The sequence below is a fragment of the Hemitrygon akajei genome, chromosome 12, assembly GCF_048418815.1.
Source record: "Hemitrygon akajei chromosome 12, sHemAka1.3, whole genome shotgun sequence".
NCBI lineage: Eukaryota > Metazoa > Chordata > Chondrichthyes > Myliobatiformes > Dasyatidae > Hemitrygon > Hemitrygon akajei.
Window position 1 is genome coordinate 61,700,563 of NC_133135.1, and position 27,975 is coordinate 61,728,537.

At 39.3% G+C, this 27,975-nt stretch overlaps 1 protein-coding gene across 2 annotated transcripts in view; it reads left to right on the forward strand.

Moving 5' to 3' along the window:
* kifap3a (kinesin-associated protein 3a) overlaps window positions 1-27,975 on the forward strand; it is a 204,630-nt gene that overhangs the window by 104,614 nt on the left and 72,041 nt on the right. For both annotated transcript variants that reach the window (XM_073063254.1, XM_073063255.1), the window contains 4 exons: window positions 9,340-9,452; window positions 16,412-16,577; window positions 18,739-18,864; window positions 24,807-24,905. In XM_073063254.1, the coding sequence (XP_072919355.1) occupies window positions 9,340-9,452; window positions 16,412-16,577; window positions 18,739-18,864; window positions 24,807-24,905 (504 nt within the window). The remainder of the gene's footprint in view (window positions 1-9,339; window positions 9,453-16,411; window positions 16,578-18,738; window positions 18,865-24,806; window positions 24,906-27,975) is intronic.

Here is a 27,975-nt window from a genome sequence, read left to right on the forward strand (position 1 = left end):
TTACCCAACACCAATCCGCTCAGGTCTGCATTCAAAGAGACAACTATCTACCACCACTGTCTTCTACAAGTCAATGCTGAATTCATTTTACTCCATCTTGAATGCCAATTGACTTAACTTTAAAACATAGAGAAGTACAGCACAGTACAATGCAGACCTTCTGGCCCATGATGATGTGTCGATCCTCAATCTCACCCTTTCCTTCCACATGTCCCTTCATTTTTCTTACACTCATCTAAGAGGCTTTTAAATGTTCCTAATGCATCTACCTCTAACATCATCTGTGAAAGCACATGCAACGACCACATTCTTTGTAAAAAAAAAAATTAAAGAAAATAACTACCTTGGACATTCACCCCCATGCTTTCTTCCAAATACCTTAAAGTTATGATCCCTTGTGGTAGCCATTTCTACCCTGCAAAAGTGTGTCTGGCTGCCAACTCTATCTGCACCTCTTATCGTCGTATACAGCTCTATTATGTCACCTCTCACCCTTCTTCACTCTAAAGAGAAAAGCACTAGTTTGCTCAACCTATCCTCATAAGTCATTCTCTATAGTCCATGCAGCATCCTGGTAAATCTTCTCTGCACCCCTTCTAAAGCTTCTGCGTCTTTCCTATAATGAAGTGACCCAGACTGAACACAGTATTCCAAGTGTGGTCTAACCAGAGTTTTATAGAGTTGCAATATTACCTCGCGGCTCTTGAACTTGATCCTCCAACTGATTAAGGCCAATCCACCATACATCTTAGCCACCCTATCCCCTTGTGTGGCAATTTTGAGGGATCTATGGATGTGGAGCCCAAGATCCCACTGTTCCTTCATAATGCTAAGAATCTGCCAGTAACTTTGCACTCTACCCTCAGGTTCAACCTTCCAAAGTGTATCATTTCACAAATTTCTGAATTGAACTCCACCTGCCACTTCTCAGCCTGGATCCCATCAATGTTCCCTTGCAACAATCTACACTATTCTGCACTATCCAGAACAACATCAACCTTTATGTCATTGGCATGTTAAGCTTAGAGCACCTTTAAACACTGGTACCAAAAAATAGTTTGCAATTTGCATTGCAACTTTGAAGGATCTATGGACATGGACCTCAAGGTCCCTCTGTTCCTCCACATAGTTAAGAATCCTACCATTAACCCTGAATCCTGTCTAAGTTCAAATTTCAGAGTGAATCACTTGGCACTTTTCCTGATTGAACTCCATCTGCCACTTCTCAGCTTAGTTCTGTATTTTATCAATCCATGACAACCTCCTGCAGTGGCTCCAGCCAGCAACCTTTGTGTCATTTCTAAACATACTATCCTATACTTCTTTTTCCTCATCCATCAGTTATAGACATCATGAGGAGCAGGGGTCCCAGAACAGATCTCCAGAATACCTCTAGTCCCTGACCTCTGGGCATCTACTGCACCCTTTGTTTTTAGTGGACAAGCAATTCTAAATCCAAGCAGCCAAATATCCCGAGATCTTGTGCCTCCTGATTTTCTGATTGAGTCTACCATTGGGTACCTTGTCAAATAACCATATAACCATATTACAATTACAGAATGGAAACAAGCCATCTCAGCCCTTCTAGTCCGTGCCAAGCTCTTACTCTCACCTAGTCTCACTGACCCGCACTCAGCCCATAACCCTCCATTCCCTTCCTGTCCATATACCTATCCAATTTTACTTTAACTGACAATACCGAACCTGCCTCTACCACTTCTACTGGAAGCTCGTTCCACACAGCTACCACTCTCTGAGTAAAGAAATTCCCCCTCGTGTTACCCCTAAACTTTTGCCCCCCTAACTCTCAACTCATGTCCTCTTGTTTGAATCTCCCCTACTCTCAATGGAAAAAGCCTATCCACGTCAACTCGATCTATCCCCCTCATAATTTTAAATACCGCTATCAAGATCCCCTCAACCTTCTACGCTCCAAAGAATAAAGACCTAACTTGTTCAACCTTTCCCTGTAACTTAGATGCTGAAACCCAGGTAACATTCTAGTAAATCTTCTCTGTACTCTCTCTATTTTGTTAACATCTTTCCTATAATTCGGTGATCCCAGAACTGTACACAATACTCCAAATTTGGCCTTACCAATGCCTTGTACAATTTTAACATTACATCCCAACTCCTATACTCAGTGCTCCGATTTATAAAGGCCAGCATACCAAAAGCTTTCTTCACCACCCTATCCACATTAATTTCCACCTTCAGGGAACTATGCACCATTATTCCTAGATCACTCTGTTGGACTGCATTCTTCAATACCCTACCATTTGCCATGTATGTCCTATTTGGATTATTCCTCCCAAAATGTAGCACCTCACACTTATCAGCATTAAACTCCATCTGCCATCGTTCAGCCCACTCTTCTAACTGGCCTAAATCTCTCTGCAAGCTTTGAAAACCTACTTCATTATCTACAACGCCATCTACCTTAGTATCACCTGCATACTTACTAATCCAATTTACCACCCCATCATCCAGATCATTAATATATATGACAAACAACATTGGACTCAGTACAGATCCCTGAGGCACACCACTAGTCACCGGCCTCCAACCTGACAAACAGTTATCCACCACTACTCTCTGGCATCTCCCATCCAGTCACTGTTGAATTCATTTCACTACTTCAATATTAATACCCAACGATTGAACCTTCCTAACTAACCTTCCGTGGGGAACATTGTCAAAGGCCTTACTGAAGTCTGTATAGACAACATCCACTGCTTTACCCTCATCAACTTTCCTAGTAACCTCTTCAAAAAATTCAATAAGATTTGTCAAACATGACCTTCCACGCACAAATCCATATTGACTGTTCCTAATCAGACCCTGTCTATCCAGATAATTATACATACCATTTCTAAGAATACTTTCCATTAATTTACCCACCACTGATGTCAAACTGACTGGCCTATAATTGCTAGGTTTACTCTTAGAACCCTTTTAAACAACGAAACAACATGAGCAATATGCCAATCCTCTGGCACCATCCCCGTTTCTAATGACATTTGGAATATTTCTGTCAGAGCCCCTGCTATTTCTACACTAACTTCCTTCAAGGTCCTAGGGAATATCCTGTCAGGACCTGGAGATTTATCCACTTTTATATTCCTTAAAAGCGCTAGTACTTCCTCCTCATCATAGTTTCCATAACTTCCCTACTTGTTTCCCTTACCTTACACAATTCAATATCCTTCTCCTTAGTGAATACCAAAGAAAAGAAATAGTTCAAAATCTCCCCCATCTCTTTCGGCTCCACACATAGCTGTCCACTCTGATTCTCTAAGGGACCAATTTTATCCCTCACTATTCTTTTGCTATTAATATAACTGTAGAAACTCTTTGGATTTATTTTCATTTTACTTGCCAAAGCAACCGCGTATCTTCTTTTAGCTTTTCTGCTTTCTGTCTTAAGATTCTTCTTACATTCTTTATATTCCTCCAGCACCCCATTTACTCCATGCTGCCTATATTTATTGTAGATATCTCTCTTTTTCCTAACCAAGTTTCCAATATCCCTTGAAAACCACGGCTCTCTCAAACTTTTAACCTTTACTTTCAACCTAACAAAAACATAAAGATTCTGTACCCTCAAAATTTTACCTTTAAATGACCTCCATTTCTCTATTACATCCTTCCCATAAAACAAATTGTCCCAATCCAGTCCTTCTAAATCCTTTCGCATCTCCTCAAAGTTAGCCTTTCTCCAATCAAAAATCTGAACCCTGGGTCCAGTCCTATCCTTCTCCATAATTATATTGAAGCTAATGGCATTGTGATCACTGGACCCTAAGTGCTCCCCAATGCATACCTCCGTCACCTGACCTATTTCATTCCCTAACAGAGGATCCAACACTGCCCCTTCTCTAGTCGGTACCTCTATGTATTGCTGCAAAAAACTATCCTGCACACATCTTACAACTCCAAACCATCCACTCCTTTTACAGTATGGGCTTCCCAGTCTATGTGTGGAAAATTAAAATCTCCCACAATCATAACCCTGTGCTTACTACAAATATCTGCTATCTCCTTGCAAATTTGCTCCTCCAATTCTCGCTCCCCATTAGGTGGTCTATAATACACCCCTATAAGTGTTAATACACCTTTCTCATTCCTCAACTCCACCCAAACAGCCTCCCTAGATGAGCCCTCTAATCTATCCTGCCAGAGCACCGCTGTAATATTTTCTCTGACAAGCAACGCAATACTTCCCCCTCTTGTCCCTCCGATTCTATCACACCTGAAGCAACAAAATCCAGGAATATTTAGTTGTCAATCACACCCCTCCTGCAACCATGTTTCACTAATAGCTACAGCATCATATTTCCAGGTATCAATCCATGCTCTAAGCTCATCCACCTTTCTTACAATGCTCCTAGCATTAAAATAAATGCATTTAAGAAATTCTCCACCTCTTCCTCTCTGTTTATCTCTAACAGTACAAACAACTTTACTGTCTTCTTTTTCTTCCTTCTCCCATACATCTGTTCCTACACTCTCGTTCCCCTCGTATCTAGTTTAAATCCACTGGATCCTCTCTAGCAAACCTACCTGCAGGAATATTTGTCCCCCTCCAGTTCAGATGTAAACCGTCCCGCCGGAACAGGTCCCACCTGCCCTGGAAAACTGCCCAATTATCTATAAATTTGAAGCCCTCCCTCCTGCACCATGTCTTCAGCCATGTGTTGATCTGCACTATCTTACTATTTCTAAACCCACCTGCATGTGGCACTGGTAGCAATCCTGAGATTGCTATCCTGGAGGTCCTGTCATTTAACTTGGCGCCTAGCTCCCTAAACTCATCTTTCAGGACCTCCTCACTCTTCCTACCTACGTCATTGGTCCCTACATGGACCACGACATCCGGCTGCTTACCCTCCCTCTTGAGAATACTGAGAACTCTGTTACGTAACCCCGTAACCAGGTAACTTACCAGCAAAGATAGATGGATCAGCTGAGTCGGATGCTACTATTTTCAAACGTTTTATTCGAAAAGGGCACAAACGTATGGTTAATACAAAACATTCAGATCATATACATCGTCAAACTCAATCTAAAACACCGGTGTAACCATAATCAATCAGAAATAAGCTCTACAGTTGTCTAGGGGTTAATACAGAGTCCAATTGAAATATAAAGAGTCACTCAGAAATTTGCAGGCTTTTCCCTTTTGGGAACCGCTGGGGTTTTCACGTTGTAGAGAGAAAGAGATGATTTGGAAAAGATAAACACTTGCCCGTCGTCTTGGCAGAGCAAATCCTTGGAATCAGGGGAGCAGACTTCCCCGTTGTTAGCTAAAAGCAGTCTTTCGTTGGTTCTAGCCACAGATTCAAAAGTTGGAATCTAACGCACGTGGCTTCCTTCAGAATGGCTTCCCGCTCCCACGGGAATCGATATCGTGCTTCCTTCGTCTCCTGGGTGCGTCTGAGGGTTCCCCCCCTCAGACCCTCCTTTATACTTCTTCACGGGATCGCAGGTGTCAATCAGGTTGCAGGTGATGCGATCTCTCTCTCAACCAGCCCACTTTGCCCGAGGGCTTTTCACGTGGTCTCCATGAGACAATAGTCAAGGTCACCTTTATTCTGCTTCTTGGGAGAACGTGGTCTCTCTCTCTCTCTCTCCCATTTCCCTGGGTCTATTCAGCACGTCCCTTCCTCTTTTGGGTCAGCTGACCCCCCTCTTGACTTGGGTTCTTGAGATTCTCACAAAGGAGGGGGCCGATGGCATAACAACTCGATCCGAGATATCGCGGACCCTGGCACCAGGGAGGCAAAAGACCATCCGGGATTCTCGATCTCTTCCACAGAACCTCCAATCTCCCCCCCCCCCCCCAACTATTGAATCCCCTATCACTACTGCTCTCCTCTTTTCCCTCCTTCCCTCCTGAGCTGAGGGTCCAGTCTTGGTGCTAGAGACGCAACCACTGCAACTTGTCCCTGGTAAGTCGTCCCCACCAACAGTATCCAAAATGGTTTACTTAGTGTTGATGGGAACGGCCACAGAGGTGCTCTGCTCTTCCTGTCTATTCCCCTTCCCTCTCCTGGCAGTCACCCAGCTACCTGTCTCCTGACACTTAGGGGTGACTATCTCCCTGAAACTCCTGTCTATTTCTGCCTCTGCCTCCCGAATGATCTGAAGTTCATCCAGCTCCAGTTCCCTAACACAGTTTGTCAGGAGCTGCAGCTGGATGCACCTTTTGCAGGTGTAGTCATCAGGGACAACTGTGCTCGCCCTGACTTCCCACATACTGCAAACGGAGCACTCAACTGCCCCAACTGCTGCCTCCATTACCTACTCCTAAACTAATTAGATTAATTAAAGGAGCTTACCTGGCCTTATCTCACCTGGAGTGAAGCTCGTCCTCGGTCTCTGCTCACTTTTTAATTCCCCTGCTGATCTTAGAGGCCGACTTTCACACGCTTGCACAGTTGTGCCCTGTTCAAACCTCGCCTGTGCCTGTTCTCGCCGAAGCCTGATTGAGCCAAAGCCAGCCCACTCTGCCTCAGTCCACTCCGACGATGGCCGCTGTATATGGCGCTCTTTCTTCTAAACCTTTGGTGCGCTACGTCACGCACCTGCGCAGTCTTGGCTCTTTGCCCCGATCAGTTTAAAAAAAAGGCTTCTCTCCGAGCTTTTTTTTTACCTCTTCCCTCTCCACCTCTTCCTTCGATTTACTAAAATCCATATACACAACTTCCATTGCTCTGCCTTTATTAATTTGTTCTATCAGTTCCTGAAAGAATTCCATCAGGTTTGTGAGTCATTCCCTGCCCCTCACAAAGCCATGTTGACTATAACTAATCAGATGATGCTTCTCCTAATGCTCATAAATGGTCTCTAAGAATCCACTCCAATCGTTTGCCCACCATTAATGCAAGACTTGCTGGTCTGTAATTCCCAGGGTTATCACTATGACCTTTCTTGAACAAAGGATCATTTCTTATCCTTCAATCCTATTTCTCCACCACTGTGACCAGTGGGTGAGGATGCAAACATCACCCAAGGCACACACACTTCCCTTATTTTGTATAGTAACCTAGAATAAACCTGGGAATTTATTCTCCCAAATTTGCTTCAAGATGGCAAGTGCCTCTTATGTAATCTGGATATGGTCCATGACATCACTGTTCTTTTGACTCATCTCTCTAAATTCTGTGTCTGTCTTCTGAATAAATACAGAAGCAAAAGATTCATTCAGTTTATCTGTAGGAGTCCTTGCGGTTCTCTTTTCACCTTGTCTGTCAGAGCAACCTCATATCCTCTTATACCCCTCCCTTAAGTGTTCTTTTGTATTTCTTATGCTCTTCAAGCACCTCATTTGACCCTAACTGCCTAACCCTAACTAATATGCACCACCTCTTTTTTAACCAGGGCCTCAATATCTCGTCAAATCAAGGTTCTCTAAAACAGTTAGCCTTGACTTTTAACAAGAACATACAGAATCTGTACTCTCAATATTTTACTTTTGAAGGCTTTCCACTTTCAAACATTCCTTTGCTGGAAAACAACCTATCCCAATTCACACCTGCCAGATCTCTTGTGATGCCATCAAAATTGTCCTTTCTCCAATTTAGAATCTCAACTCGAGGACCAAAATCAGAATCAGGTTTATTATCACCGGCATGTGATGTGAAACTTGTTAACTTAGCAGCAGCAGTTCAATGTAATTCATAATATAGAAGAGAAAAAAAATAAAAATAATAAGTAAATCAATTGCAGTATGTGTATATTAAATAGATTTTTAAAACGTGCAAAAAACAGAAATACTGTACATTAAAAAAGGTGAGGTGGTGTCCAAGGGTTCAATGTCCATTTAGGAATCGGATGTCAGAGGGGAAGAAATTGTTCCTGAATTGCCGAAAACTATCCTTCTCTATAATTATCTTGAAACTAATGGAATAATGATCATTAGATCCAAAGTTTTCCACTACACCCACTTCTCTTACTTTCCTGTCTCATTCCCTAAGAGGAGATCCTGTATCATGTCCTCTCTAGATGGGACTTATATATATTAATTAAGGAAACTTTCCTGAACACATTTGACAAACTTTATCCCATCCAGTCCTTTTACAATATGGGAGTCCCAGTTGATATGTGGAAAGTTAAAATAACCTATTATCACTTTTTTATTTTTTTTGCAACTGTCTGCTGGCTCTGTAAAAATTTGCTCCTCTGAATCCCATTGACTATTGGGAGGTCTATAATATACACCCAACAAACGTGGTCATTCCTTTCCTATTCCTCTATTTCACTCATATTGCCTCAGCAGACAGGTCCGCCACTATGTCCTCTCTGGTCACTGTATGACATTTAATCTTGATGAGTCATGCCAACTCTCCATTAGTACTTCCCCTATCTTCGCTGAAACAACAGAGACTGAGAACATTGAGCTGCCAGTCTTGCCCTCCCGCAACCAAGTCTCATATCCATGCTCTAATTGTCCAGAGCCATCAAACATTCACCTACCTTACCTACAATACTCCTTGTATTAAAATATACACAATTCAGAACATTAGTTCCACCATGCTTAGCCTTTAGGTGTTTGTCTTTGCATGTAGTTTTAACATCTTCTTTCCCTATAGCCATCCCACTTCCTGATTTGCACTTCTTGCCACTCTAGTTTAAACCACCTGGAGCAGCATTGGCAGTTTTGAGGTTAAAATCAGATTTAGGCCATGATCATAATAAATGGCAAAGTAGACTCGAGTAGCTAAAAGGCTGTCCTTTGCTTTCAGTTTGTATATTCATCTCCCAAGGCTTAAATATTTGTTCCCTACAAATCTTGCAAAGCATATTTAGGTTAGGATCTTCTTCAGTCTTATATGCGGAGCCACTTGTATTAGTTAAATTTGCTATACTGAAACACTTCAAATTATGGCAACTTTGGTATAGATACTTCAGAAATAACTTCCTTAATGCAAGAAATCTGAGGGTAATTTGAACATTGCTTTGTTAGTATATCCTTAGTTTAGCTGTAGGCCCATGTATTTTTCGCAATGTACTATTTGTGTTTGTAATATTTGATGATTTGATGTGGTAAAATATTAGTTGCAAGCAAATGTGATATTCTAGTGTGTTAAGATTTTAATATTTTTAAGTAGTTTCCAATTTAGTGTTTTTTTTTTCCAAGTATTCATTTTTAATTCAGTGGAATTAATGTATTTAATCTCTTGACTTGAGACACAGGTATTCCTGTTTACTTACAATGCAAAATAGTTGATGTGGAATGCGGTTAAATCTGTTGAGCTGGTGCTTTATTATGTTTAATCATAGTCTTTTACTGAGAAAATTGACTTATGATGGTGACTCTGAACTTTCACATTTTAGGAAATGGCCTGAAAATGCTAATGAAAAGAGCCTTCAAATTCAAGGATTCACTGCTCATGAAAATGATCAGGAATATTTCCCAACATGAAGGCCAAACCAAAGACTTATTCATAGTAGGTATCATAAGAGTTAGGCTCCTGTGTGTAACTGGCAGGAGTACATCTGGTTGAGTGGATGATTCTTGATTAGCTATTGAATAATTGATTTTATATTAAGTTCTGTTGCCTCTTTCCAGTTATATTTTCAAATGGTCTTTTTTGCTTCCATAATGCTGTTGATTTACATCCATTTACAGATTTACAGGCAAGTTCATGAGACTTCTTATTTTTGATTGCCAGCTAATTTCTATTGAGCCAGATGAAACTACCGGTGACTGAATCCTATGGCTCATCTCTTCTCATAATTTGTATCTGCTCATTCAACTGGGAACATTTTAAACAAATGGGAAGTTAGATTCTCATGTGTCCAGTCCCTTGTGCAACAATTAAACATATTCTTAGTTTTTTTTTGTAATTTATTTTTTATTGAAGTTCATCATCAAACAAACATTTCCATAATATATTCTTAATTCTATTGCTCTTCTACTTTAGCCACTATTTAATCCAACACATCTGACCTTTTGTTCCAACGCTGAACTCAGTTGTTCAGCATACCTGACTTTCTGATCCCTCACTATACTCACCAGTGAACCTAGCAGATATGACCTCCCGCTCAGCCATGCATTTAATGTTTAATTCAGCATATTTGATATTGGTATATCACTACATTCAGCATTGAATGCATCAGCAGACTGTTTTACTGCACACTTTGAAGAACCTTGTATTGACTTGTAATTAAGCTGAACCATTATTTTGTTAATTTTTAAAAGTTAGCATACTCTGTTTGCAAACTATTGGATCAGGATATAGTATAATAAGATATGTGGAGCTTTTTATAAATATCCACCAATTTTTTGGATTTTGAAAATCAAAGTGATTCAATAATTATTAAAGGCTGAAAAATGCTTCCTGTGGAAAAAATTAGACCAGACGATCTCTAATTTAGTGGTGAAGTACTTTGTACCAATTTGTTTTTAGCTGATTTTGATGAGGGCGTGGAATTAATAACTACTTTTCTAATGTCTTTTCTTGGGTTGGGATTTGTTTAGATAGGTAGATAAATAGATAGATACTTTATTGATATCAAAGGAAATTGCAGTGTCACATTAGCATCACAAGTGCACATGTGTACGAATATACAAATGTTAGAAGAGAAGTAAGAAAGTACAGGTAGACCCCGAGTTACCAACGTCCGACTTATGGAAAACTCATACTTACGAACCGAGGAAGAAGAACACCGTCCGCCATTTTAAGTTGGATTGCGACACCGTCCGCCATTTTAAGTCGTTACCGTTGACACTGTGTTAAGTGTGTAACTTTGTATTTGGCTTAAATTTTTCTTAGCAAGATTCACCCTGACCCTGCCCCCCCTCCCTCCCATTCTGGTCGGCTGGTGGCGCAGTGAGATCAGTGCTGGGCTCGAGAACAGAAGTTTCCGAGTTCGATCCAGTGACAGACTGCTCCCATGCTGGGTTGATGTTGATCCAGTGACTCCTGTACCATCCGTGCCGGGTTGATGTCGAGCTCGCAACTCAACCTCGGTAAAAAAAAACACTACCACCTCCAGTTTAAATTCCCATGCAGAGTATTGAGGAGGGTTAGATATCCAAACCCAGCACAGCCCCCACTTGTCCCATTTAACCTCATTCAGTGCGGTGGACTTTCGAACCCGGGGAATTCAGTGCAGTGATCCTTAGGACCCGGCGGAAGTCGGGACCTGCTGCCCACAGTGTTTCTGTTCCATTGATGGGAAATGATTGCGATTGAAAATTAAGTGGAAATAATAAAGTGTTTGGCAAGAGGTGAAACGCCATTGGTCATTGGAAAAGCATTAGGCTACAGTCGGTCAACGATCGGAACGATTTTAAAGGATAAAGTGAGAATAATGGAGCATGTGAAAGGCCCTGCCCCAATGAAAGCTACAATTATTACGAAGCAACGCAGTGGTTTAATTATTGGAATACATACGTTTCTTAAGTGTTTTATATGCATAGGAAGGTAAAATATATACTATATACTAAGACAAACGTTTGGCTAACTGACGCTAAATAATACCTTGTACTTGTTCCGACTTACATACAAATCCCACTTAAAGATGGACTCAGGAACGGAACTCGTACGTAAACCGGGGAGTGCCTGTGTAAAAAAAAAGTTATTCCAACAGTCCAACAGGAGAGGGTCATACTTAACCTGGTTATAGGTTGACTCATTATAGAGCCTAATGAGTCAACCTATAATAGAGTAAGAATGACCTCGTATAGTGCTCTTTGGAGCAGCACAGTTGTCTTAGTCTATTACTAAAAGTACTTCTCTGTTTGGCCAAGGTGGTATGCAGAGGGTGAGAAACATTGTTCAGATTTGCCAAGATTTTCCATAGGTCTTTTGTTTTACCATGTCCTTCAGTATGTTCAGTTGACACTGTCCTATGACAGTGCCAGCCTTTCTAATCAGTTTATTAAGCCTGTTGGCATCACATGTGTTGATGCCATTGCCCCAGCACACCACAGTATAGAAGATTGTACTGGTGACAACAGACTGGTAGAACATGTGAAGGAGAGGCCTACATACTCCAAAGGACGACAATCTTCTCAGAAAGTAGAGGTGACTCTGGCCCTTTTTGTGTACAGCCTCTTTGTTGGTGCTTCACTTAAGTTTGTCATTCAGATGCACCCCCAGGTACTTGAAGGTCCTCACTACATCGACATCCTCACCATCAGTAGTAACAGGAAACAGTACAAGCTTGGTCTTCCTAAAGCCCATCACCATCTCCTTTGTCAAATGGTGCAAACTGAGTCGTCTGCAGCTCAACATCAGTGAGACCAAGTCTATCACTGGGGTCCTGTATTTTTCCTCACATCCTCCCTATAACACCCAACTATTAATGAGTCATCAGAGAATTGCTGAAGATGACATGACTCAGTGTTGTACCTAAGTCTGAGATATACCAGATAAACAGGAAGGGAACCAGTGCAGTCCCCTGGGGATCCCAGTGCTGCTTATAGCCATATCATAGGTTTTTTTGATATTAGTAGAGATGTTGGGAATTCCATACTGAGAATAGATGTTCCAGCATTTTCATCTCCAGTCTTCATCATGGAATTAATTGCTGATAGAATGTTATCCAGCTCCTTTTACTTCTTAACAGCCCAATATTGTTTTTCTTTAAAACAAATCTATTAGCCTGTTGATCCATTTCCTGTACAATACTAAAGCGTAACACACTAAGGAGCAGAAATACATCTGATTCCTTTTCAAAATGGTGCATTGGCCTGATAGTATGGTATTCCATGTGTAAACTGCATCCTGAAAAATGAAGTGACTGACTCCTGTTTTTTAAATTAATTTCCTAAATCATGCTTGTTGACCCATTGTATTATTTTTCCATTATTTTCTGCAAGATATTAGCTGTTTTAGTCATGAATATTCATACATTTTACTTGTTTATCCTTGAATTAATTCATTTTATAGAAGTCAAAGTTACATGACTATTTCATTGTTTCGGGTTATTAATACCAATAGCAATAGATCAGGTTGTAGCTCTTTTATTTAGATTTTCTGAATTTAAATTAACAAGGCTGTTGCAATAATTTGCATTTAGTTGCTTGCACTAAGCCAAACTGAAGTATAGAAACATAGAAAATAGGTGCAGGAGTAGGCCATTTGGCCCTTCGAGCCTGCACCGCCATTCAGTATGATCGTGGCTGATCATCCAACTCAGAACCCTGTACCTGCTTTCTCTCCATACCCCCTGATCCCTTTAGCCACAAGGGCCATATCTAACTTCCTCTTAAATATAGCCAATGAACCGGCCTCAACTGTTTCTTGTGGCAGAGAATTCCACAGATTCACCACTCTCTGTGTGAAGAAGTTTCTCCTCATCTCGGTCCTAAAAGGCTTCCCCTTTATCCTTAAACTGTGACCCCTCGTTCTGAACTTCCCCAACATCGGAAACAATCTTCCTGCATCTAGCCTGTCCAATCCCTTTAGAATTTTATACGTTTCAATAAGATCCCCCCTCAATCTTCTAAATTCCAGTGAGTATAAGCCTAGTTGATCCAGTCTTTCTTCATTTGAAAGTTCTGCCATCCCAGGAATCAATCTGGTGAACCTTCTCTGTGCTCCCTCTATGGCAAGAATGTCTTTCCTCAGATTAGGAGACCAAAACTGCACCCAATATTCTAGGTGCGGTCTCATCAAAGCCTTGTACAACTGCAGTAGAACCTCCCTGCTCCTGTACTCAAATTCTTTTACTATGAATGCCAACATACCATTTGCCTTTTTCACCGCCTGCTGTACCTGCATGCCCACCTTCAATGACTGGTGTACAATGACACCCAGGTCTCGTTGCATCTCCCCTTTTCCTAATCGGCCACCGTTCAGATAATAATCTGTTTTCCTGTTCTTGCAACCAAAGTGGATAACCTCACATTTATCCACATTAAATTGCATCTGCCATGAATTTGCCCACTCACCTGACCTATCCAAGTCACCCTGCATCCTCTTAGCATCCTCCTCACAGCTAACACCGCTGCCCAGCTTCGTGTCATCCACAAACTTGGAAATGCTGCATTTAATTCCCTCGTCTAAATCATTAATATATATTGTAAACAGCTGGGGTCCCAGCACTGAGCCTTGCGGTACCCCACTAGTCACTGCCTGCCATTCTGAAAAGGTCCCGTTTACTCCCACTCTTTGCTTCCTGTCTGCCAACCAATTCTCTATCCACATCAATACCATACCCCCAATACCGTGTGCTTTAAGTTTGCACACTAATCTCCTGTGTGGGACCTTGTCAAAAGTATAGACTGCACTCTCCACCTGGTGTTTTATTGAAGTCAATAGAATCATGTGTGAGGAGGGAATATGACAGGTGGTTGGTGTGCTTGTGACTAAAGACAAATTTCTGTTCTTAATTTCTGTTCTGGGTAAGAATTTTAAATTCTTAAAATTTGCTACACAGTTGATCATTGAAGTCACAATTAATTAGTTTTTTTTAAGCATGTGCTTTTTATAATTTGGTGTGTTGGTGTGGCATATGCTCTAATTGGTCCAAATTTTGTGAGAAAAGTAATGATTTGTTAATAATATCCTTCATTATTATTGTGCACATTAGCTATCAAATTCAGGAGTTCAAAATACATTTTGAATTACTGATAAATGCCATGTTACTTTAATGTTAGCATCCACAAACAGTATCCCTCCCTCAGCCACTGAAGTACTTTTAAGAATGTGTATATTGTTTGTCCATTGAACGTGAAACAGTTAACTCTGGTATTTAAAATGATCATTTTGACATTTTGTCATTTGTCAGTGCAGCGCGAAACAGCTCCCATAACTGAAAGATGTGATGCTTTTGATCAGCTACCATTGCAGATCTTATCATACATGACCAAATCTAAAATTGCCTTTTCCTGGGTAGGTTCCAAAACTTATTCAAATAAATTATTCTTGATGCACTCACAAAGCCCTGTTTCACAAATAGCTTCAAATCAAGTATTATTTTCATTAATTGGAAATTAAAGATATTGACAAAAGATACAGATAAAAAACACAAAATAATCAGAATCAGAATCAGTCTTTAATCGCCAAGTACCTATGCACATACAAGGAATTTACTTCCGGCAGATGTTGTCTCTCTGCTCATAACAATAATAATGATAAATATAAATGCACATACAGGTAGTGCAATCCAAGTAATAGTTAGCCGGCAGTTAAATGTTCAGCAAAGTGACCGCAGTAGGGAAAAAACTTCTCCAGTGCCTATTAGTCTTAGTCTGGAGGGATCTGAAGCGCCTACCAGATGGAAGCAGATCAAACAGTCCGTGCGCAGGATGGGAGGAGTCCTTTATGATGTTCCCCGCCCTCTTCTTCAACCTGGAAGAGTACAGGTCCACAATAGAGGGCAGGGAGGCTCCAATGATGCGCTCGGCAGTCCCCACTGTGCGTTGTAGTCTGGTTCTATCCAAAAGATAAATTTTACTAGAAATGATAAATGGTAACCTTAAGCCTGAATCAGTTTGAATTTATGATAGATCACAAGAATAAATGTTGTTATAATGAAAAGATTTTAACAAATCTAATTTATAAATTATAATGGTTTATTTTTGGGAACTTGAGTATCAAGGTGTAATATATGGTCATCTACGGGTCACCAAAGTATATGTAATGCCCTGATTAAGAACATGTTTTATTATATTACTACTGGTATACTGTTAAGTCTTTTAGTTTCTGCAGCTTTTCTGTAAAATGCAGTGTGTTCTGTTAATTAAACTTCGCAGTCCAGTGTTGGTTTCTGTTAAGATGAGGAGTCATTTGCTTAGTTTAGGAATGTTGTATCAGCCAATTCCCCCTAGCCCATTTCCCTCCAACCTATCACTTCCTAGCTCTCTACTTTATCCCTCCCCCCACTTCTTATCCTCCCTTGACCATCCCATGTTACTTCACTCCTGATGAAGGGTTTCGGCCCGAAATGTCGTCATTACCTCCTCCCATAGATGCTGTCTGGCCTGCTGAGTTCTGCCAGCATTTTGTGTTTTTATTTATTTCCAGCATCTGCAGATTCACTCGTGTTGCCTTTGAACTATGGCTTATGTCTTTTACACAGGACGTGGGTCCAGCGTCATAATTAAAGTGAAGCACCGGACTATCCAGCAATGAGCTCCAATGTTTTAGTGCACCTTTAGATTGGTGTAACTGTAATGGGTCCTCCTCCCATTAATTGCTTGTTAAAGTTGAAATATCTGTAAATATACTTCCACTTTAAGTTTCTGCCAGAGTAAGTTCTGTTATTTCCTGACAAATGGTAACTTTGCATTGGGCAGTATTTATACAGGTTTCATCATAATTAAATTTCCTACAAGTTTTAACTCTGTGTTTTGAAATTAAGCAGGATTCCCAATTAAATTTTTGTTTTAAAAATGGCCTTGGATCGTTGAATAAAAATAATATATAATATGTGTATCTTTGTGTTTTAGGACTATGTTGGGGATCTAGCAGCTCAGATCAATAGCAATGAAAGTGAAGAATTTGTTATTGAATCTCTTGGAACCTTGGCTAATTTGACACTTCCAAGTCTTGACTGGGAGCTTGTGCTGAAAGAATATAACTTGGTTCCTTTTCTCAAGGACAAACTGAAACCAGGTTTGTGAAAGTGCTGGATATGATGTGAAGGATAATCCAAATATGATTGTAAAGTTTAGTTGTGGTTTAAAAAAATGAAAAACTGAATTTTGATATTGTGTGAATTATAATTCAACCTTAAAAAGCAGCAAAATGGCTTATTAACAATTTACTTCATTGATAACACAAATAATCACAGCCACATTACCTTTTGTCCATTTGACCAAGTCATTTCCAGGATTTGCCACAGCCTGACTTACTTCCCAACATTGTTTTCTATTTGCTTTTTCTATCTGCTACACTTTTCATCTCTTACATTAATCTGCTGGCAATAAATATACTTTGTCTTAATTAGCTCTGATTCCTCTGTTAGTTATTTTCTTGTCCTTGCTTATGTGGCTAAATAGGGACAGGTTTCATGTGTACATTCAAAACACTGGTCTACCTCTCCTTGATTTCTTTCTTTCTTCACTTCTCAGTTTACAGGATCAACTTCTCTAATTAAATGTTACACATTATGCCATACTTACTTACTTACGTACATACTTGCAATAAGCTCCGCTTCTGCTATTAATGCAGCTGCATTAAGCTGAACAGATTTATAAACCTCAGCAATCTCTTGAGTTGGAGGTGAACATTTAATTCAGTAGTGTACTGTATATCTTCAATCAACAACCTATACTTATGTCATCTTCTGCTGCCTTGGGCTCAGTTCATGTAATCCTGTAATCCTTGCCTATTGGTCATCAATTACCTCAAATATGGTAATTAATGTTCTACTGGAATTCTCCACCTGCTGTGACCTTCAGTTTAACATCTTGCTATCTATATTCAATCTCACATCAAGAATCAGTAGCACATATTCTTGTGCTTGTTGACCTGCAGTTGAGACAGAATCATTCTGAAAGGAGATGTAGGAAAGGTTAAAGGGTAAAAACCTATCTCTGCTGACCTTAAATTTATGTCCTTCAATAATAAGCCATTGTCACTCTATGTAAAAGGGTGCTGGCTGACTGTAGGAATAAAGCTATTTGAAAATCAAAACTTTATACCCAGGCACAAAAGTAATTCTTTTAATCACTGTGATACTAAAGGACATTATAACTTTTTCAGCAAATTAAAATAAATTCTTACATTATATTCTGAATTCAGGCCATTAAACTTAAAACAGCTTTCTTTTAAATAGTTTTCAGTTCAATTTGATTAAAAAAAAAATTAGTGTTTTTTTTGTTGAAAAATAATTCACTGTGATTGTGTGTAATTTGCAATAGTCTTAATCTCAAAGTTTACTGAAACATGCAGTTTATGCTCAGAGAAGCAATAGGTTTTTGTTTCATTTTATGCAGCCCTGCTGCTGTGCTACAAGATGTTCTTGATCTTTTTCATACTGTGGTCCAACATTTAAATGATACCATACAGTAAAATAGAATGCCTCCAGTCTAATTTAATCAGAGAAAATGTTTGAGGCCAATTATCACAGGTCTAAGCTTCTAAGCTTCCCTTTTGGAGAGGAAAAGAGCTGACTGGAGTATGTACAATTAAAAATTTATTGCCATTGACAAATTAATCTTTTTCACCTGATAATGTAGGGAATGTATGACTGTGTTGAAAATACAAAGTAAGTAAATTGCTTGAACCTTCCACCATGGAGGTTATTTATAGATAGATGTTGTATTTGTAAATTTTAGTGTTTCCAGATAAGTGGTGCAGCCCATTGTTGCACAACCAGAAATAGGATGATATTAACAGAGTGAGGGTATTCATTCTCTCAAGCCTTTGCCAACCCGTTTATTTAAATCATGATTCTGTACTTCAATTTCATTAATCTTTCTTTCCTTTGTAAAAATTCAGTAACCTTATCTTACAAAAATGGAGTATTTTGAAAACTCAGTACTGTTACAATGAGCTGAATCCTTGAAATCTTTAAAAGGGATGAGAGTTCTGTTGTGAACTGGATGAAATGGTTGAATTCACCAAATCAACCAAAAACATAGCCTTTTCAGTTAAGGTATGTCTTCTGTAATATTCATGAATATGGTCTTTTGAGTGTTGTAGAAGTTGTAACAGTGAAGTTTCAGGCTACAAGTGAAAACTTCAGAGTCTCAATTAAATAAAGTCTGCTTCTGTACATCGATATGAGTGAATCCATTACAGTAGCATATTTGTATTTCTAACTTCTCAGGTTCAACAGAAGATGACCTGGTTCTGGAAGTGGTGATTATGATTGGCACTGTGTCCATGGATGATTCTTGTGCAGCAATGCTGGCAAAATCTGGGATTATTCCAGCACTCATTGAACTTCTAAATGGTAAGGTTTGACAGAATATGTGTTTTGCCCTAATCAAGATGGTAAATGTAGAGATAAGTGGACCTCTTCCTAATTCAAATGAGCATCAAACACAGACATACATTAAAAGTTCCTATGATGGTCTCACCTCAGTATTTATTAGTACAATGCAGTAATTGGTTTTATTCTAACTTGAGTTGCAATGCCAATGAATCTTGCATGAGTTCCATGTAAGTTTTCAAACGTAGTGGACTCCTGCATTTAGGGATGTTGTGGTATTGCTTGTGTGTTTTTTTTAAATTATCTTATTGATTGGACAAACAAATTGGCAATGGAAGTCTTAAGAACAATAATTTCTTAGTGCAATACATTGACAAGCTAGGGTATAGGCAATTTGTAATAAGTCCAAGTTAGTTGATGGCCTCATAGTAAATAATTCCCAAAGGAAATTTCAGATGCAGTTTGATGGAGAGAAATTTGGGTCTGAAATTTCTGTTGTCAACTTAAATGTAGGCAATTGCAGTGGCATAACAACAGTATTGGTCAAAGTGAACTAAGAATATTTATTAAGAGGTAAAATGAGAGGTTAGCTAAAGCAGATGTTTGAAAACCTAAGACTATAAGACATAGGAGCAGAATTAGGCCATTCAGCCCATCAAGTCTACTCCGCCATTCCATCATGGCTGATTCCAGATCCCATTCAACCCCATACATCTACCATCTCACTAATCCTTTAATGCCCCGACCAATCAGGAAACTATCAACTTCTGCTTCAAATATACCCACAAACTTTGCCTCCACCGCAGTCTTTGGTAGCGCGTTCCACAGATTCACTACTCTTTGGCTAAAAAGATTCCTCCTTACCTCTGTTCTAAAAGGTCACCCCTCAATTTTGAGGCTGTGCCATCTAGTTCCTGATGCCCCCACCATAGGAAAGATCCTCTTCACATCCACCTTATCTAGACATTTCATCATTCAATAGGTTTCAATGAGATCCCCCCACATTCTTCTAAATTCCAGTGTGTACAGGCCCAAAGCTGCCAAACACTCCTCATATGTTAACCCCTTCATTCTTGAAATCATCCTCGTTAAGCTCCTCTGGACTCTCTCCAATGACAACACATCCTTTCTGAGATAAAGGACCCAAAACTATTGACAATACTCCCAAGTGTGGCTTGACTAAATCTAATAAAGACTCAGTATTATCTCCTTGCTTTTATATTCTACTCCCCTTGAAATAACTTCCAACATTGCATTTGCCATCTTTACCACAGACTCAGCCTGTAAATTAACCTTCTATAAGTATTGCACAAGGATTCCCAAGTCCTTCTGCACCTCCGGTTTGAATTTTCTCCCCATTTAGATAATAGCCTGCAGTATTGTTCCTTTTCAGAAATACATTATCATAAATTTCCCAACACTGTATTCCATCTGCCACATCTTTGCCCATTCTTCAAACTTGTCTAAGTCAACCTGCAATTGCATTGCTCTTCAGCACTACCTACCCCTCCACACCTATCTTTGTATCATCTGTTAACTTTGCCACAAAGTCATCAATTCCATTATCTAAATCATTGACAAACAATGTGAAAAGTAGCAATCCCAACACAGACCCCTGAGGAACACCACTAGTCACTGGCAGCCAACCAGAAAAGGCCCCCTTTATTCCCACTTGCTGACTCCTGCCTGTCCGCCATTCCTCTATCCATGCCAGTATCTTCCCTGTATCGGCATAGGATTTTATCTTGTTAAGCAGCCTTGTGTGTGGCACCTTATCAAATGCCTTCTGAAAATCCAAGTAAGTGACATCTACTGCCTCTCCTTGTTACTTCCTTTACAAACTCTAGCAGATTTGTCATGCAAGATTTTCCCTTTACAGAAACCATGCTGACTTTTGCCTTATTTTATCATTAGTCTGCAAGTACCCAGAAACCTTATTCTTAATAATAGACTCCAATACTTTCCCAACCACTGAGGAAATTATAGGCTAACTGGCCTGTAATTTCCTTTCTTTTGCCCTCCTCCTTTGTTAAAGAGTGGAGTGACATTTGCAATCTTTCGTTCCTCCGGGACCATGCCAAAGTCAAGTGATTCTTGAAAGATCGTGACCAATGCATGTGTATCTCTTCAGTAACTTCTCTCAAAACTCTGGGATGTAGTTCATGTGGTCCAGATGACTTATCTACCTTAAGACCTTTGAATTTGCCCTGTGATTTTTCCTTTGTAATAACAATGGCGCTCACTCCTGCTCTCTGACACTCTCGGACCTCTGGCATGCTACTAGTGTCTTCCACAGTGAAGACTCATGCAAATTACTTATTAAGTTCATCTGCCGTATCTTTGGCCCCCATTACTACCTCAACAGTATTATTTTCTCAGTGTTTCAGTATCAACTCTCATCTCCCTCTTTGTATCCTGTTTTATATTATTGGCTAGTTGCCATCATCTTTTCCCTTCTTACAGATTTTTTTTAGTTGACTTTTGTTGGATTTTAAAAGCTTCCTAGTCGTCCCGCTCACTCTTGCTACCTTATATGCCTTTTCCTTGTTTTTTATGCTGTCCTTAATTGCCCTTGTCACCCACGGTTGCCTACCCTTACCATTTAATAACTACTTCTGTGGAACATATCTATCCTGCACTTTGTGAACTATTCCCAGAAACTTCAGCCACCTCTGCTCTGCCATCATCCCTGCCAGTGTTCTCCAGTCCACCTGGGCAAGCTCCTCTCTCAAGCCTCTGTAGTCCCCTTTATTCCATTCAGATATTGATAAATATGACTTATGCTTCTCCCTCTCAAATTGCAGTATGAATGCAATCATATTATGATCACTGCCTCCTAAGGATTCGTTTACGTTAAGTTCACAAAGAAGATCTGGGTTATTACACAACACCAAACCTAAGATAACCTTTCCCTGAGTAGACTCAAGTGTAAGCTGCTCTAAAAAGCGGTCTTGTAGGCATTCAACAAATTCCTTACTTTCCCTAATCCCCTTGCATATTAAAGTCTCCCATTACAATTGTTACATTACTATTATTACATGCCTTTTCCAGCTCCTTTGCAATCTCAACATCCCCACATCTTTGCTACTATTTGGAGGCCTATGTATGATTCCCATAACGCTTTTTTTTTCACCCTTGCAGTTCTCTTGACTTCACCCACAAAGATTCAACATTCTCTGACCCATGTCACCGCTTTCTAAAGATGTAATTCCATCTCTTACCAACAGGGCCACACCACCACCTATACCTTCCTGCCTGTCCTCTCAATACAAAGTATATCCTTTGATGTTAAGCTCCCAACTATGGCCTTCTTTCAATGATGCCCACTACGTCATACTGACCAATCTATAATTGCACCACAAATTTGTCCACCTTATTTCAAATGCTATGTGCATTTAAATACAGCGCCTTCAGTCTTGCTTTTTTCTTCACCCTTTTGAATTTTGCCTCTTTGGTACAGTTCAACTCTTTGCTCTGTCTGCATTTGTACCCAATCACTGGCTTGTCCTTTGTTATATTCATGTTACACCCATCATCTACTTGTAAATCTGCTGGCCCATAAACCTCAGTCTATCCTACTGGTTCCCACCCCCCTGCCATATTAATTTAAACCACTCCAAACAGCTCTAGTAAACCTGCCCACAAGATAAATTGGTCCCCCTTGGATTCAAGTGCAACTCTTCCCCTTTGTACAGGTCATACCTGTCCCAGAAGAGGTCCCAATTATCCAGAAATCTGAATCCCCGCCTCCTGCTCCAATTCTTCAGCATTTACCTGCCACCTTATTCTAATCCTTTCTTCACTGTCATGTGGGACAGGCAGCAATCCTGAGATTATTACCCTCGAAGTCCTGCTTCTCAGCTTCCTTCCAAACTCCCTGTATTTTGTTTTCAGAACCTCCTCCCTTTTTCTACTAATGTCATTGGTCCCAATATCTACCATGACTTCTGGCTGCTCATTCTCCCTTTTCAGAATCATCGCGGACCTTGGCACCTGGGAGCCAAACTACCATCTGTGTTTCTTTTTCGTGTCCACAGACTCACCTATCCATCTATTTATTTCATAAATTTTAGCAAAGGTATATTAATGTGAGAGGATTAAATGGATATACCATCCACAGCTAATTATAGAAGTTAAAGCTGATATGAGGATTAAAGGAAGAGGCATACAATATTAGGAAGGTAAATGGCAGGCTAGAAATTTTGTAGATGTAGTATATTTAGACTTCCAGAAGATATTGATAATGGGTGGGAGGGTGGCATAGCAGTCACAGCTCCAGAGAACAAGGTTTCATCCTGACACCACTGCTGTTTTGTGTGGAGTTTGAACATTTGCTGTATGAACATATAGATTTCCTTCTAGTGGTCTGAATTCCTCTCTCTACTCAAAAAAAATATACAGCTTCAGTCAGTTATTACCATAAGTTTAAGTTAGGTGTAAGTTAATAGCAAAAAGGAGGAGTTGATGAGCATGTATAAGAAAGTATAAGTTGCATCTTTGGAGGGAAATAAGGAGATGGGAATAGTCTTCATTGGATTGCTGCCATGCACCCCATAAGTCTCAGGATAGTATACAGACAAGACAGCATTGTCTGCGATGTGGAGAAGGCTCTTTGTTCAGGTTGGTGACCATATAAAGTTCACCATTATAGAAGGCAATGGAGAATAAGATATTGAATATATTGAAGAAGTTTGTAGACTGATTTATAGATAAAAAAGATATCGAAGAAGATGATGGAATATGGCAGCCAACATTATTTTGAATAGTGGGACAGGTTTGAAGGAAGATATCCAGTGTATGCAGTGTATTGCATTTTCTCCGTTTATATCCATGTTTATAAACAATGAGTAAGGATAAATGGGTCATTTCTGATTGTAGCCAGTAGCTAACAGGATGCCACAGAAATCTGTCTTGAGACCTCAAATATTTACAAGGTACATTGATAATTTGATTGAAGTGACAAAGTGTAATGTAGCAATATTTTCTGATGATACAAGGGCATTGCTTGGCAAAAATGCAAACACAAATAATTTGCAAGGCAATGTTTGATATGTCCACTGAGTTGGGAAGAAGTTGGCAAATGGAATATTATTTTCAAAAATATGAGATCATTCAACTTGCAAGAAAAAATGCAAAAGCAGACTCGATTGAGACTACAAAATGTTGTAGTGTAAAGGAGGAATCTTGAGTCCCAGTGCACGAAACACTGTTAGAATGCTGGAAGTGCATATGGAATGTTACTTTATTTTGCAAGGGATATGTAATATAAGAATAGAGACTTTTTAATACAACTTTGCAGAATATTGCTGCTTTTGTAACTGAGTACTACTTGGTTGCTGCATTGGTGGCCGTGAGGGGAAGATTCACTAAGTTGATTCCCAAGATGAGGTTCTGAACGTTCTCGACCCAAAACGTCAACTGCCCATTTCCCTCACAAAATTCTGACTGATTTGCTGGGTTCCTCCAAGATAATGACAAAATAAGAGGGGCAAAGAATGGCTGTTCCTATTTTCTGATGTTACGAAGACTAGCAACACTGATTTGTAGTTTGACTAAGTAATTGTGTGCAGTTGAGGAGGGCTGCAACAAATACAAAAAATAACCTTCTATTGCTAACAATGGTACCAACTTGCTATTTGGAAGATGGCAGGTATGGAAATTGTCAATGATTTCAAAAGGACATTGGAAACCTCTTGAGGGAAATAATTTTCAGGGTTATCGAGCATGGACTCCACCAAAACAGCAGCTATTGACACTGGTGCTGGCTCTAACAATTAAAATTTAGTTGATAAGCCCTTATGACTCTCTATTTTGCTTCTTTGTCTAAGATTTTGATTATCTAGGCTTGGTTGACATCTTTTCAACAATCCCATAGGTACTGTTCTTTGGGAGATACTGCTTTTATAAATGCAAGTTATGATGGTAAACTCCTTTGACTTATATAGTTTTATTCTTTCCAATAGACAAACAAGAAGATGATGAATTTGTTTGCCAGATTGTATATGTCTTCTACCAAATGGTTTTCCATCAAGCTACCAGAGATGTAATTATAAAAGAAACACGTATCCTTTCTGAATAAGATTTCTTTTGACAGTTCTATTTAGTACTTGTCATAATCTGATCCAGAAGAAGAGGACAGAATGTAAAACATTAAACTTGTTTAATTATTGGTACTGTTCCAAAGCCTGGCTCTTTAGATTACCAAGGACTAAAACTTAAACTAGATTTTTTTTACAGATGAAAATGTGTTGCAACAGCTTATATTTTAGAAATAATTGATTATGAATACAGTAAAAAAGATAAGGCTGTCTGTGAACTTGGTTAAAATAGACCAAATACTGGATTTAGAAATGAGTGAACGAACTTTTATTGATTGTCAATACTATATAAAAAAATGTTACGGCAGTTTCATAGTCTCGGTGGTTGCAAGATAAGTACCTCCCTCTGCAGCTGTTTCCTTGACTCCCTCACTGGGAGACCACTATCTGTGAGGATCAAAAATAACAACATCTTGCTGACAATCAACACTGATGTACCTCAAGGATGTGTGTTTAGCCCAGTGCTCTGCTGTATACATCCACAATTGTGTAGCTAGGCACAGATCAAACAACATCTATAAATTTGCGATGACAAACAATTGTTGGCAGAATTTCGGATAGTATTGAGGATGTGTACAGGAGCAGGATAGATCACTGGTTGAGTGGTATCACAGCAACAACCTTGCACTTGACATCAATAAGACCAAGGGATTGATTGTGGTCTTAAAGAAGGGGTAGTCAAGGCAGCACACACCAGTACTCATTGAAGGATCAGAAGTGGAAAGGGTCAGCAGTCTCAAGTTCCAGGGTGTCAATATCTCTGAGGATCTATTCTTCTGGGTCCAACATATTGATGCAGTTACAAAGAAGGCATGCCTATGAGAGTTTAATTGCTATGTCACCAAACATACTCTCAAATTTCTCTACTCTAGCTTGTTGCATCACTCTGCGGAATGGAGGAGCTATGGCACTGGATTGGAAAAAAACTGTAGAAAGTTGTAAACTTCACCAGCTCCATCATAGGCACTAGCCTCCCCAGCATCCAGGACACCTTCAAACAGCGATGCTTGAAAAAGGTGGAATCCACCATTAAGGATCCCCATCACCCAGAGCATGCCAATTCTCATTGCTACCATCTAGGAGATGGTGCAGAAGCCTGAAGACATACACTCAATGATTTAGGAACAGCTTCTTCCCCTGAGCCATCAGATTTCTGAATGAACAATGATCCCATGAACACTTTCTTAGTATTTTACCCTTCTCTTTTTGCATTACTTATTTAATTCATTTTGTGTATATAATTATGTACTGCACAGTACTGCTGCTGCAAAGCAACATATTTCACAACATATGCCAGTGATATTACATCTGATTCTGAAAATTCTTTGATAACTTGTTAAAATTGAATTGTTTATTTGATACTAAATACTGATAGTTCTGTTTAATGTAATGTATTCTTCATAATCATTAATATAAGGATGAAATGCTATCTGGAGAATTAAGTTTTAGTTTTGAGTCTCTTGTTGAAAAAGTCTATTTCTTTTTTGAAGAATATTGTAAGTTTTACCCTACCTGAACAAACAAAGGTACAAGGATTCAGTAAAGCTGTTAAAAAGGGATCTGGTAACATTAAGAACAGATCTGGTAGCCATTTGGATGTAGAATTGTGTACTTGTGTATCAAATAAATGTTTTTGCCATTGAGGTGTTTTATAACTTAATGATCTGATCCACGACTCTGTGACCATGGGCAGCCCAGGAGTCTGGTAATAATTCAGTGCAGAAACAGCTATAGTGATTGCCCAGAATATGGAATCAGCTAAAAGTGAAGGCTACAGGTTTGCTGAATATGTCTCACTGCTATAAACAGCAAAGTGTTCTGCAAATAATTGAAAAGAACAGAGATCTCCCAGGCTTAATATAATGTCTAGAAATTCAGTCATGTTTCCATCATTATCTGTTAAAAATTAAGGTATAAAAAGACAAACTGAGAAACAAATTGTGTATTTAAATGAAACATGGAACAAATTAGCAGATGACCAATACTACTATAGTACTATAAAACTGTTTAAGAAATGTATATTAGTAACAGTGAAGAACAAATTTGACGCTCTTCAAAATATCACTATTATAGAACAGCAATGGGAAAACCTCAGAGACAGCAATAACACAAGCAGCACAAGAGGTGATTCCTAAACAACAGAAAAAAACTAAAAAGAAATGGATGACAGAAGAAATTCTGAATCTTATGGAAAAAAGAATAAAATGTAAGGAAAACAAGTCTACGTATCCTTGCATGCACAGATAATAACTAAGTCCAAGGAAGCAAAAGAAAAGTTGCTTAAGGACAAATGTGAGTTGCAGAAGACCAACAGCAGCAAATGTATGCACAACGAGATCAAAGAGGTCACAAATTGGAAGAAAAGCGGGGCAACAATAGGATGTATGAAAGCAAAAGACGGATCTACAATTATAGAAAAAGGAAAAATAATGCAAAGATGGTTAGAATACATCAAAGACCTATACGACGACAAAGACCGAGAGGACAGCTTTGATGTTGCCAACGACAGCAAGGGCTCAGCAATACTGAAAGAAGAAGTGGAACATTCTATGAAGAAAATGTGAAAGGGGAAATCATCAGGACCAGATAACATTCCGGTTTCACTGTAGGACGCTAGAAGAATTTGGTGTAGAGAAATCAATAATCTTATTGAATAGAATATCCAACAGTGCAAAGTACCAGAAGATCTTTTAAAGGCAGTATTTATTGCACCGCTGAAGAAACCAGGTGCAACAGAGTGTGGACAACACAGAACAATTAGTTTAATGAGCCACCTCACAAAAATTCTACTTAGAATCATCATGCTCAGAATAAGAAACAAAATTAAACCAGAGATCAGTGAAGAACAGTGCGGCTTTGTTGAAGGCAAGGGAACATCAAACGCAACTTATATTCTCAGGAATATTATCGATAGGTCAATAGAAGTACAACAAGATCTATACTTCTGTTTCATTGACTACACAAAAGCCTTTGTCACAGTGAAACACCAAGTCATCATGAAAATGCTTAAAGATATTAATATCGACAAAAAAGA